Source organism: Leptosomus discolor, chromosome 9 (genome assembly GCF_034619465.1).
Source record: "Leptosomus discolor isolate bLepDis1 chromosome 9, bLepDis1.hap2, whole genome shotgun sequence".
NCBI classification, from domain to species: domain Eukaryota; kingdom Metazoa; phylum Chordata; class Aves; order Leptosomiformes; family Leptosomidae; genus Leptosomus; species Leptosomus discolor.
This window is the reverse complement of record NC_141399.1, coordinates 47579039-47591214: the sequence shown is the minus strand read 5'-3', so window position 1 is coordinate 47591214 and position 12176 is coordinate 47579039. Positions and strand designations below refer to the sequence as shown.

Sequence of the window (12176 nt, the reverse complement as noted above, 5' to 3'; positions counted from 1 at the left end):
AATTAATCTTTTGCCAATTATGCTGGCATCCCACGAGGGTATTTTACATGCTTCGTTGGTACTAAGTTGCTAAACTCTGCTAGTATCTGTTTCTAACCCAGAAAGGTGAAACTAATTGTCATTGGTAACGATGAGAATAATCTACACGTTTGATCGGCAGTGTAAGTATGATGATTATTTGGTTAGGCATTCTTCACAGAGAATATTGATCTGGCATGGTAATCAAATGAGTTGGTTTAAATCATGCCATAATACAGCCTTTTCTGGAATAGTTTTTTATCTGACAAGGGCAGAGTTTTTCTCCAAGCCTTTGGCTGTGTTACAGGAAAGAAAAGCGTGCGTCTTCCTTGGTATTTCCTCACACAGGGTCTAATTCTGGGCTTATTGTTGTGCCTGTGAAAGTCGAAGTGAGTGCAGCCATTAGCTTCGGTAGATACAGGGTCCCAGTCGTTTGGTGTTTTTGCAGGCATGTATAGTCATGTTTTTACAGTCCGTGTTGTTCAAATACTTAAAATCAATCTGTTGTTGGTATTTTACATTTCTGTCACCAACAAAAAGTCAGCTATTGTAAATCATCACGGCTTCAATATGTCGAAGAGGAATTCAGTGAATGAAAGGGCCAAATGCTGCAAGTGTTGGAGGTGTTCATGAGCAGGGCAGTTCAGCAGACAGAAACTTTCTTACATTTTCCTTTACTGATTCTTCTCCACATGCAAAGCATGGGATTTGCATGTCAGTCTGCAAATCATGGGACATTGAAAGTACAAAGACTCTTTGCGCTCCATAATCCGAAAAAGCTCAATGTGAAATCAGGAAAAGAGCAGTGGAAGAAAGCAGTTGTGGTCCTATTTTTGGTTTTGAAAGTTTGGATAAGTAAATGCAGTCAGTGAAGAGAGGCCAGGCCAGGATGGGATGGAAAAAGGATCTTGCAGTATCCAGGCATTCGGGAAAAATGGGACTTAAGAGGCCTGGAGCACCACAAACTCCCACAGAGATCAAAGGGAACAGAGAGCACTGGCTCACTGCTGATTGAGCCCGTCGCAATGGGGCACCCCGGGAAGCCACAGCGACCTGCCCACGGTCGGGGTGTCCCACGGAGGATGCGGTTCCGTCTGTCATCTCCGTACCCTGCAGCCTCAGCAAGGAGGGCCTTTTCCCCCGAAAGAGTGGCTTATTGCAAGTTTGTTCTGTTCATCCTGGGATCTGTTGTCACTGGAGGTTGGTACTCGAGTTGGATGAGCTCTGCATGCCCTGGAGAGTTTTGTCTCTGCTGCAATGCTGTAGAGCTCCCAAAGCCTTGAGTCAGTCCTACCAAATGCGTTTCTTTGTGGGATTTTTTTCTCACCCACATAGTTTCTGTTCTGTTTTCCATTTCACTCCCAGTTTGGGGCTTCTTTAATCTTTCAATTATAGCCTCCTACTAGCATTGCCATAAGAGTACACAATACGTGTCCAGGTTAAGAAAGAGTTGCTGTTGTGATAAATAAAAATATTTGCATAAATAGCTGATGATAGATGCTGGTGGTTGCCCTTGTGTCAATCCTGAGAGTGGCTAGGAGGAGGCCTGGCACTAGTCCCATCTGCAAACCATGGCTCCGTGCCCCCGCTCCTACCTGCTGGATAATGGACATGCTGATAACTTCTCTGTCTCCTGAGGTATGTCCCGATGATTCATCAGGGATGTCTGGAAAACCCTTTGAGGCCGTTGCTTGGAGGGTGCCATAGAAATATGAAGCAGTATTTTGTACGGCATCAGGCAGGAGGCACCCACTGGGAAACCACTCGTGCCGTGTGGCCACAAAGTCCATCTGCCCCTCCTGCATTCAGGGTTTCGGTGTTTGAGCACAGCAGGCTTTGTAAACTGCAGTGTTTTTGTAACTGCTAAGAACCTGGTTTCCTTGTATCTAGTCAAAGGGTTTTTCTTTTTTTAAACACTTCTTGAAAAATCTCTGAAATGCTTCAAGCTAACATCTTAATGTATTTATGACATTAGCTGCTTCTGCTCCAGAACAGTTGCTCTGAATCTCTTTGAGCCTGGCTGTTATTTTGAACATGGCTAATTCCCTGAGTGACTAAGCTCTTAGATAATAGGAAAAATTCATCAAGTTATCTCGGTCTCCAATAGTTTCTATTGTTACAAAAAGGCGTCTTACGAAAAAAATAATAAATAAAGTTGCCTGTTATGTAATGTGTGCAGGGAAAGGAAAGAGGAGTATTGTTAGAGAATGGCAGGAGTGTCATACCTGGGAGCCAGCTTGTGAATCTGGCTGTGAAATCTTTAACTTGGTCTAGTAGGAGGGTGTGGGTGAGCAGTAAAGGCCGGTTGCTGGTCTGGAGCTCTGGTGAGCTCCCACTGAACCCCAAGAGGGGTGTTCATCCTGTGCCGAAGTGCTCTGTTCAGAGGGGATCCCAACTTCTGTCTCCCCGGCGCTGCCATGCTACAGAATTCCTTGGGTTTAACCCACGATAAGGTTGGCCGTGCCGTAAATTACACCGCACCTCCTCTGCTGTAGTTGTTCTCCGGGTGCAGACTGAAGCGCTCAGAGCTCCTGAAGGGCCGTGTTTTGGATAGCACAGCGGGCCTCAGCTCTATCCCATTGAACTTCCGTGTTGGTGCTGCTGACTAATGCTGCAGAAGTGCAATTTGTGCTTCTTGAAGAAGCCGGCGCCGCACCAGGTTCTCCTCTGTGCCCGTTGTGTTTAACCCGTGTCCTCCAGCAGGCAGGTTTATCCGTGTGATCCCGCGCAGCCAGCGTCCCTTTGGCTCGCTGCAGTCGCTCATTGTCACGAGCAGCCGGCAGGAGGGCAGCGCTGGTCGTTCCTGGAAGGCTGTTGTGTAGCATCAGATGGGGACCGCGGGCTGTGGTAGCCCTCACTGTGAGCGATCCCGCTGAGTCGGGGTGGAATAGGAAATGAAAGCCTACTGGCACTCGTTCGCCTCGTTTGGAGAAAGGAAAGGGAAAAAAAAATGAAAGAAAAAAGCTATAAACTTATTTTTCCTTTTTAATGCTGATATTACTGCTGATAAAAATGAGTGGTTTATGTTCTATTCATACATCTACTGATATCCAGCTGGAATTCCTACTTCATTAGGTTGTCACGCATCGTTTTCTTCATTAAAAGAGTGCCAGATTCAATAGTTGCCTCTGCTTTTTTTGGGGGGAGGCAGAGAGAGGGGGAGAAAATGATTTATATGAAATACATCTAATTCTCTAGGTTAATTTGTGTGAAGAACATGAGACCCGTGGGTCAGCTTCTTAATAAGATTTTGTTTCTTTCCTCACTATCTTGACAAGGAGAAATCCAGGGAAGCCAAAGCCAACAGTGTTGCGGAAGGGGTACGAGGAGGGCTGCAAGGAGCTGCAGACAATTTCTTTCCATCCTCATCCTCTTGCATGAAGCAGGGCCATGGCTTCTGCTCCCATCTGCCACAGCGTCGTGTCGTGACTACTTCAGTCATGGGGCTGTGCCTGGACTCGGCTTTCCTGAGATGTACCTGGTGGATAATTTCCGATTTCCCTCAGAGTAAGCTCAGGCTGACAGGGAGCAGTAAAAAGTTGAATAGCAAGTTCCGAGGAGGAGCGTAGTGCATCGGGCCTTTCAAATTCAAAGGCCTTTGCATTTCTCCCGGTGCACTGGGGCAGGGCATGAGCTGGCCCTGCCCATAAGCAGAGCTGATTATCATCAGTTGGGTGGAGAGGGGTGAGTCCTCCTGCGGGAGAGCTGCTCATTAAACCCACGCTTTCTGCAAGGTCGGTCAGTAAAGGCACAAAGCAGGACCAGAAACTTTTTCTTCTTTCCTGCTTTTTCCTCTGTGTGGTTTCTGACGCTGCTGTTTAGTATGGGCGTCATGGATCACGCCGTTGCCGTTCTGCCCGGCGTCTCAGTGTTGCGCTGCTAATTGCTGGACCTCCGCAGGCTGAGGCAGATGAAAATGCTCCGTTAGATCTGCTTTTTCACTGCATAGGAAATGTGGTGCGTTGGATTTCAAAGCACCTTCCTGTGTTGTGGCAAAGCTGAAACACACCCTTTGATTTTCACGGTGAAGAGCTTTCTCTTTTTTGTGTGTGTGTGTGTGTGCCTGTGCAGCTGTATTTCTCAGGGCCCACACTGGGGACACTGACCCTGGGTTTGGTGAGGTGGTTTCTAGTGGGTGATCTTGGTTTTTTCACTTACCGCTTTGTCCAGGCATGTCTTGATGTGAAGATCTCTGCAATTTAGGGTCAGAAACGAGAGCAGAAGCGCTGGAGTTCCTGTTAAGAGTGCCTGGAGGGAGCAGCGGAAGGAAGGGACTTGTCTTGGATTTTTCTGCAGTTTGGGCTTTGCTTTTTTTACCTTGTTTCCAGGCTCAGCTGCACGCCCAGAAGCCTGAGAAGTAAAATTAAGAAGGAAATGTCTATGTATTCTTTTAGGCCAGGGTTTTGGTGTGTTTTTTTTTTTTCCAAGACAAAAGAGGAGCTTACATAAGGTTGAAATGAACATCCGAATTTGATGGGTCCTTTTAAACCGAACTTTCTCGCTCCCTGAAGTCTTTCTCTGTGACCAGGGTAACTGGTGTTACCACATCTGATTTCTGCTGTATTTGAGCTTGTTTTTTTTTCTGTTGTTTTTCAAAATTGGGAGTCTGAGGATGCTTCTAGAGTGCAGGCTGGGGCGTGGAGCAGATGCAAGAAGAGAAAGCACTTGCAACGTGATTGCCAGGGGCATGAGATTTTAGTCTGTCTTAATGCTTTAAGTTCAAATAAACTTCAAAATCGGAGTTTTGTTGTTCTCGCTGCAATCCGGACAAGCACAATGGAATTAACCCCCCAGACAGGCTCGCTCTTTGTGCCATTTCGGCGTGATTTCTATAGCGTTACAAAAGCTAGGAAAACGGATGGTATCAGTACCTCGCTCTGGGGCAGGGCCTTGCAGTTGTGTCTGTGTGGCACGGCAGCCGAGGGCAGGGTGGTAGCAGGGACGCTCTAAGCCGTGCGGGGATGTGGATGACACCTGGTCAGGGTGCTCTGGAAGAAGCATCTGGGCACCTTGTAAGACAACAATGACAAAGCTTTGGCTTTATTTCCCCCCTCACAGCATCATGCAAGTGCTTTGATTCTTCGGCAGAGGAAAGAGCACCATCTGCTGAGATGCTGGCTCTGTTTGTGGAAGGAATCAGGATTAAGTGGGGTCTCCAGATGTGGTCCAAGGCCAGCCTTGGTTAATATCTGACATGTCACTGCTGCCCTTTGCTCGGGCAGTTCAGACCTGGTCATCTGGAACACAGTTAGTGTTCAGGAGGGTGGTTAACCAGGGCTGGTGCACAAGTATATTGCAACCTCCCTGGCCTACCTTTGGTTGTTGTCTGGCTGTTAGGATTAAATGAAATGGTTATAAATAAATCAGTTTCTACCCTGGGAACATAATTCTGTTGTGTATCCCTTCTTGTTTTCTGAGATAAAATTAGAACTGGTGAAGAATTGGGAAGAGTTCACCTGCTACAGCTTTGCCTGAGCTCTGTGAGTCTCTGTATACAGTATGTCTAGTAAGGGTCAAGCTGCGGAGGTTAATGTGATGCTGCCCATCCTTTGGCGAAATTCTCGTTTTTCTTTTTCGTGGAATACTTAGATCAGTGACCCAGAGATGCTCAGGTCCATCCCCACAGCCTCTGAGCTTTGCATAAAGCTCTTGGCCAGCTGGTCATGCAGGTAAAGCAGCGCGGCAAACTCGGCCTCTGGCAGTGCCCCGTGTTCTCTAAATATTGCGAAAGTGGGCTTAAAAACTTCACTTACTGTCTTTTCCAGCACTCTTAGCCTTGCTACAAGAGCAACTTGCTTCATGGGGTCTTGCTCTGCTCCCTTCCCCATCCACCTTCTCTCCCATTTCGCTGCTTTGCAGGCTCTCACAACTCAGCATTTTCTCATACAATTCCTCCTCTGAAGTCTGTTTGTGCCTCACCAGCTTTTGAGATCATCATCTTATCCTTGCCCACCTCTTCTTCTTTCCCCTTTGTCTTTCTGTAATTATGTTTTGTATTAGTTCTGTAAATGAATCACTCGCTTGTCTAGCTGCGCTGTGAATTTGCTAAAACTTGTTGTGCAGTTAACGTGGAAGACGCTGGAGGAAGCTGCCCCTGTTCCAGCCACCCCACCGCTTTGTTTTCTTGTTTTTGTCCCTGGCAGAGGACACTTGAGCTGCTGTGGGAGGGAGGGCTGGGGCAGAGGCTGAGGTGAAATAAAAGCTTCTAAGGGAGATGCGTAGTGCAAGAAAAAGAAGGAAGAACAAAAGAAAGAAGTAGAGGAAGTTACTGGAAGAAAATCCCAAGTTCACTAGGACAGTGAGGAAGCTTTGCATTTGAAGGATGGAGTGGACAGGCCAGGGACAGTGGATGACTGCAAAGGTAGCTTTTGACTGCCAAAATCAGCCCCTTGAGTGTGAGTCTCTACAGATAGTCATCCATTTTGCATGCTTCTCAGTTTGAGTAAGGAATTTTAGGCATTTGGGAATTTTCAAAGCTTTCCCGCAAAGCCAGTCGGTAAACATACAAGATGATGGAGAATCTTGAGGAAAAATCTGCCCTTTGCAGCGGCTCTGCAGCTCGTAGGCTGGCACCTCCCATCTGGCTGAAGGATGGGAGCAGAGGGCTCTGTGTCAGACTTACTGTGAAGAGAAAGGAAAAAGAGGCAACTCCCAGTTTAAGAAAATCCTCCTTTTTTGGAAACCTAGCGAATCATAACCCCAGTGGCCTTTAATCTCTGAAACCCTGAGCTTAATTCCTGGCTAGATTTAGAAAAAAATCATTAATTTGATGGTCTCATAATCTCTCATAGAGTCCATGACTCAATCCCTGCATCAGTGCCTGACATTGCAGGCCGCAGTCAGTGAGTGCCCCGCAGCGGAGACTGGGAATGGGAGAGCAGTTGCTGTCTCCTGCCCGCACATCCCTGGGTACCGTTGCTGTTTGTGCCTCTTTGGTGACCATATTATTTTCAAACACAAAATTTAAACTTCTGTCGTGGTGCCATCTAGGTCTGAGATGAGGCTTGTGCTCCAAGAGGCAATACGAAAGAACCGAAGCAGTTCAGCTCTGACGATTTTCCCCTGGGCCATGGCTTTCATCCAGTCCAGACCAACACGACCACAGTTTTATTCCCCGCTCAGAATCACGAGGCAACCCAGGATTTGTCTGAAACTTTCCCAAATTCACCAAAAGGTTTATCTCCTTTGGCCAACTGGTGAGCAGGTTTTCCTGGCGTGGCAGAGTTGGGGTCCTTATGGGGATCCCAGAGCTCAGCCCCACCGCTCCCTGCAGCGGCACTAACGGAATTCACTGGGTCTGCGTTGAGGTTATGGGTCCGAGTGCTTAATTTTTGCAGTTAATGGAAGTGTTAGGAAAACAGGGATACCTCTGCATGTCCGAGAGATTGCTGCAGTGGAGGCTGTTAAGCTGCACAGGGGGTCTGTGGCAGACCAGGGAACTGGAGCTGAAGCCCCGGACTGCCACACGCCCCTGGACGGACCTGCCGGCTCACGGGGAGGCAGCGTACCTGTGAGTGGGAGGGGAATATAGCACCTTTAAGCATGCAAATGACAAACCCTGGCTCCTGAGTTAGAGCTATATTTGTTTAGCTGGAAGTGGTGGGTTGTGCTAATTACTGGAGACATCCATTGGAGGGAGTCGTGGTCACATGGCTGTCTTACGCACTTAAGGAACGAAGACTTGGCATCATCTGCTTCATCAGCTTGCCTCGAAATTACCATATTGTAATTAATGTTATTGTAGGGGCCTGTCTGATTTGTCTGTTCTTTGGAAGTCCAGAATACACTCTCACTCTCTCTGTGTGCATACACAGATTTATGTATACATATAGACGTGTGTGTGTGATATATTAGTGGAAGCCCTGGCTCCTTCCTTAACTGATATGCCCGGTGGAGAGGTCCTGAAGTTCCAAACTGCTTTCTCACACAGAAGAAGCCATCGCTGAGCTTGCATTACGAATTGTGCTCCTGAAAGCTACTGTAGTGTCAGGGCGTGTGCTGTGCTGTAAGGGGAGGTGGCATTTTATGTAACTATTACAAATCTTTTCTTGTTCCTCGGTTTCGCTCTACATGGGAGGTTTGACTAAACTTTTCAGAAAGCTTTACATGAAGTTAAACTTTGCGGTGGTTTTATATAAACCCCTGATGTGTGGGTGTTCTTTTTCAGTAAGGCTTCTAAGAGAAAGTATCATCCTTTTCGTAGTAAAATTAACATTTAGTACACGCAGAAGGCATGGGAAATTACATAAAGCAGCAAGTACTATTGGGAATACTGTGAATATAATTTAAATAGAAGCTTCTCTGCATTAAGTCTGTCTGTGCTGATCGCTCTTGGAAGCTGTTCCAGGCACAGCTTTCACTGGAGCCCAGCATCTCCATCTCTACGACGTGGGGCACCCAGCTCTTTCCTGCCTGATCTTTCGGGGTGTTGGCTCTGGAGCGTGACCTGGGGAGGAGGACGGGTGCTGCAGCAGCACCGCACGCCTCTCCCCCCAGCCCCTCCAGCCAGGGAGGACGGCAGCGGGGTCTCCACCGCGATGGCCCTGCGCTCTGCGGCTCCTCGTGACGCACAAGCCGTACGTGGTGAGCAGGAGAGCGGGGGACCTCCTGCCTGCAGCTGGCAGGCGGTTACAGGCAGGGGGCTGGCTTCCTTGCCTCTATTTATCATCTCTGCCCTCCCCTGTGCTGTGACTGGCTCAGCTCTTGCAGAATGACTGCCTGAGACCTGCCAGGCATATTGCTCGTCATGAAATCCTCTTTTTCGGCTACGGAAGTAGCTATTGAGCATGTGTGGTAGCTGCTGCACCGGTTTTCTGGATATTTCTTAGGCCTCTGCTCCTTCTCCCTGCCCAGTTTTTGCTCCCCCTGTCTATGTGCAAAGGCTCAGAGCAGTCTGCCTTGAAACCCTGCCGGTCGCTTCCCGCTCTTGGCGTTGAGAGGACACAAACAGCGTGGGAGAAGGCGAGGGATGGGCTGTGCCTGCGGAGGTGTCCGCAGGCCCTCGGGGCTGCTGTGGACAGGTAGAACATCTCCCCTGGGCTTCCTGTAAAAGTAAGGCTGAATCTGAGGCCGGGGTCTAGACCGAGGCTCCCTCTGTGCTCGTTGGAGTTTAGAGGAAAAGATTAACTGGCCGTAAAGATGCCTCTAAATTTGGGCCCGTTGTATGTTTTGGAGAGGTCGGTGTTATTGCTGAGGCTGAAACTGGAATTTCCTGGACGTTTGTGGGAGATTAGTGTCGGGTTTTGGAAAATTGCCTGTATTGTTTTGGGAAGGGGATGGTAACAGTAATAAATACTCCACGTCTATTACGTGTTCACTATTCTGATTAGTCTAAAATTGCATCAGACAGACTCAAAATGCACACTTGGTAGGAAATGTGGGTCTGGAAGCTGGTGATAGGGCAGATCCATTGCTGGTGGGGCAGCTGGGCTGCCTGCCTGGGGCAGGTTTAAAGCAGCTTCTTAGAAACATGCAGGTGAAAAACTGCCTGTCGCTGTCCTCCGGACTGAGACATTCTCTGCTTGGACAGAGCAGGGGGTCTCGGTGCTGGAGACAGCCTCTGGCTTTTAGGTACCACACAAAAGGAGAAAAGAGAGGAAAAGAAACCACCCGATTTAACCCAAGCTGTTCTTATTCCTAACGCGGCTCAACACAACCCACCCTCTGCATCTGTGAACACGTCGTGGCCCACACGTGCCACAGAGCTGGTCAGAAATGAGGAGGATGGTGTGCTGGAGGAGCGTTGGTCTGGCACAAACCACTGGGTCTCAGCGGTGGCCCAGGAGGGAAGGTACTTTTGGAGGTTCAGTCCTTGCTCACCCGACACAGTCTCCCCTTTGATGGTGTTTGGGGGCGGACACAGGAGCAGCCTGCTCCTTTTGAGGGAGCCCTCTGGCAACCCAGATAGTGAAGGAAGACCAATAAAATAAGCCTTGAGGTAAACGTTTAGTATCGGTTTGAGTGGTAAGGTGGCGTAGGAGCATCGTCCCACTTGTCCCTTCCCCAAACGCTGGTGACAAAAACATCTGCCCTGGAAGGGTGCTGCGATGGGAGGAAGGGCTGCCTCTCGTTGGCACGAGCTGACCCCAGCCCCTGTCTGCTCAGGTCTAAACGTTAAAGTCCTCCTGAACTCTCGTGGCTTCCTCCTGGAGAACAAAACAAGTGCTTGTTTGGTGCGTGTTGGCCTTGCGCCTGCGTGCGAATGTCCCGGGTACGTTCGGAGGAGCAGGTTTCCTGGAAGGTGCTGGTGATCAGCCCCCACGTGCACGTTTCAGTGCGTAATGCCTTGGCACTGCTGCTGTGTTTGTCTCTGTAAAATCATTTGCTTTCTCCAGCTGAGCGCATCTTTATGTGTGTGTGTGTGTGATGCCTCTCTAAGGTAACTGCTGGTTCTGGGGTCTGAGAATGGGGTTTGGGATAGCAACTGGCACCTGGACTATAAACTCTGAGTGTGCATGTGAATTTTTTAATGTAGGAATGAGCTTTTCTGGCTGTTGTAAAGGAATAAAGAGCCCCCATCCTGTCCTTCCCTCCCCCCCACCCCCCTTTTATACATCTCTAGCTGTAGAATGAGAACTGAGTTTAACTCTTGGCATGGAGAACCCCAGTGCAGTGCTGAGGAGAGAGGCAACGCGACAGATTTATGACGAAATGATGTACATCGTATTGTACAGAGCTAAGAAGTGATTCCCCCTGCAAAATTCCCACGTTACAGGCTCACAGTGAATTCCCCAAGTTACCAAGGGTTGCCTGTCTGTTATTTTGGCTGCCTTTCTTCCCCGCTCTTTCTCCTGCTCCCCTACCTGGTCTGAGCAGGCTCCTAGCAGCACTGGCTCTTTTTGCTGGCGTTTAAGATTTTCCATCGGCGGCTTAGCGCAGGCGGTACAGACGGGGCAGACGCGTCCCCGCCGTACACAGGCGCTGAGGAACGGGATCTGCGTTGCACAGAAAGCCCGGAGACGCCTTCCTGGAGCTCAGCGTTGGCATCCGACCGCGACGCCGGCTTCCCGGCCCTCCCCGCACGGCTCCGTTTTCCGAACTGCCGCAAAAGTAGAGGGGGAAAAGCCATGCCTGCCTGGCGCTCGCCGTCACGGCGGGCGGAAGACTCGCGTATTTATGGAGCCAGCGCTTCCTCTTGCGTTTGACTGACAGCCAGGATCCCTTCGCTGCCTGGTCACTGGAGCTGATTAGTATGCGCAAGGGTCCGCCTCGCACCGAGAGATGCAGCCGCAGCAGCTTGCAGAGCTGTCACACTCACCCAGGCTTCTTATCTGCACTGGCTTGACGAATTAAAAAGCAAGCCAGCCAGCAAGAGAGAGACCGGGAGAGAGAGGGGGGACGAGAGAGAGAGAGAAGCTTGCAGACAGCGCTCGCTTTCTTTTCCTAAAGGAAGGATTTTGCATCTTAAGTGCGCACTGGTTGTGATGATGCTTCACTTAGCGGGCTCCAGAATGAGCTAGAGACAGCAGATAGGGGGATAAACTCAAAGCAGACCACAAAGCATTACGAACCAAACCAAAACCGGGAACAGTTTTCTCCTCTATTCTAGCATGGTGGATGTATGGACAGTCTTACAGAGCAGAGGTTGACTTCTCCAAATCTGCCAGCCCCACATCTTGAACACTACAGTGTTCTGCATTGCACCATGACCTTGGATGTTCAAACGGTGGTCGTTTTTGCAGTGATTGTGGTGCTATTGCTTGTGAATGTCATACTCATGTTCTTCCTGGGCACTCGTTAAATGGATTTTTTCTCCTGAGCTGTTGGGGGCTACTACTACCACTAGCAATTCAACAAGAGAGCAAGAGCGAGAGAGAGAGAGAGAGAAAGGCGAGAGAGAGAGAGAGAAAGAGAGAGAGAGAGATTTCTTACTGAGGGGGGAAACGCGTTGAGCTTCAACATGGCCTCGCTGTGATATGTATGACGTTGGTATATTATCTCTCCCTAAATCTTTTGTCATGTCTTGTCTTTTAAGTATGCCTGTAAGTGTAGCTGCTTTTGCCTGGGTTTTAAATGTGATAAGTAATAGTAATCCATTCATATATCGTTCTGTGCTAGCGAGATAGAGCTGTACATATTTAGTTAGAAGCAGAGTGAAAATATCTTTCTGTGGTAAGCACTGGCTGTGTTATTTTGCTGCCTTTAGAACAGAGGCTCAA

The 12176-nt window shown here is 48.9% G+C and overlaps 2 protein-coding genes across 2 annotated transcripts in view; both read left to right on the top strand.

The window, feature by feature from the left end:
• ARHGEF9 (Cdc42 guanine nucleotide exchange factor 9) overlaps positions 1–12176 on the top strand; it is a 188557-nt gene that overhangs the window by 63921 nt on the left and 112460 nt on the right. The gene's annotated exons all lie outside the window — the stretch shown is intronic.
• On the top strand, positions 11579–11758 carry LOC147414936 (uncharacterized). The gene has a single exon (XM_086470500.1). It carries the CDS (start codon positions 11579–11581, stop codon positions 11756–11758), a length of 180 nt encoding a protein of 59 aa, XP_086326626.1.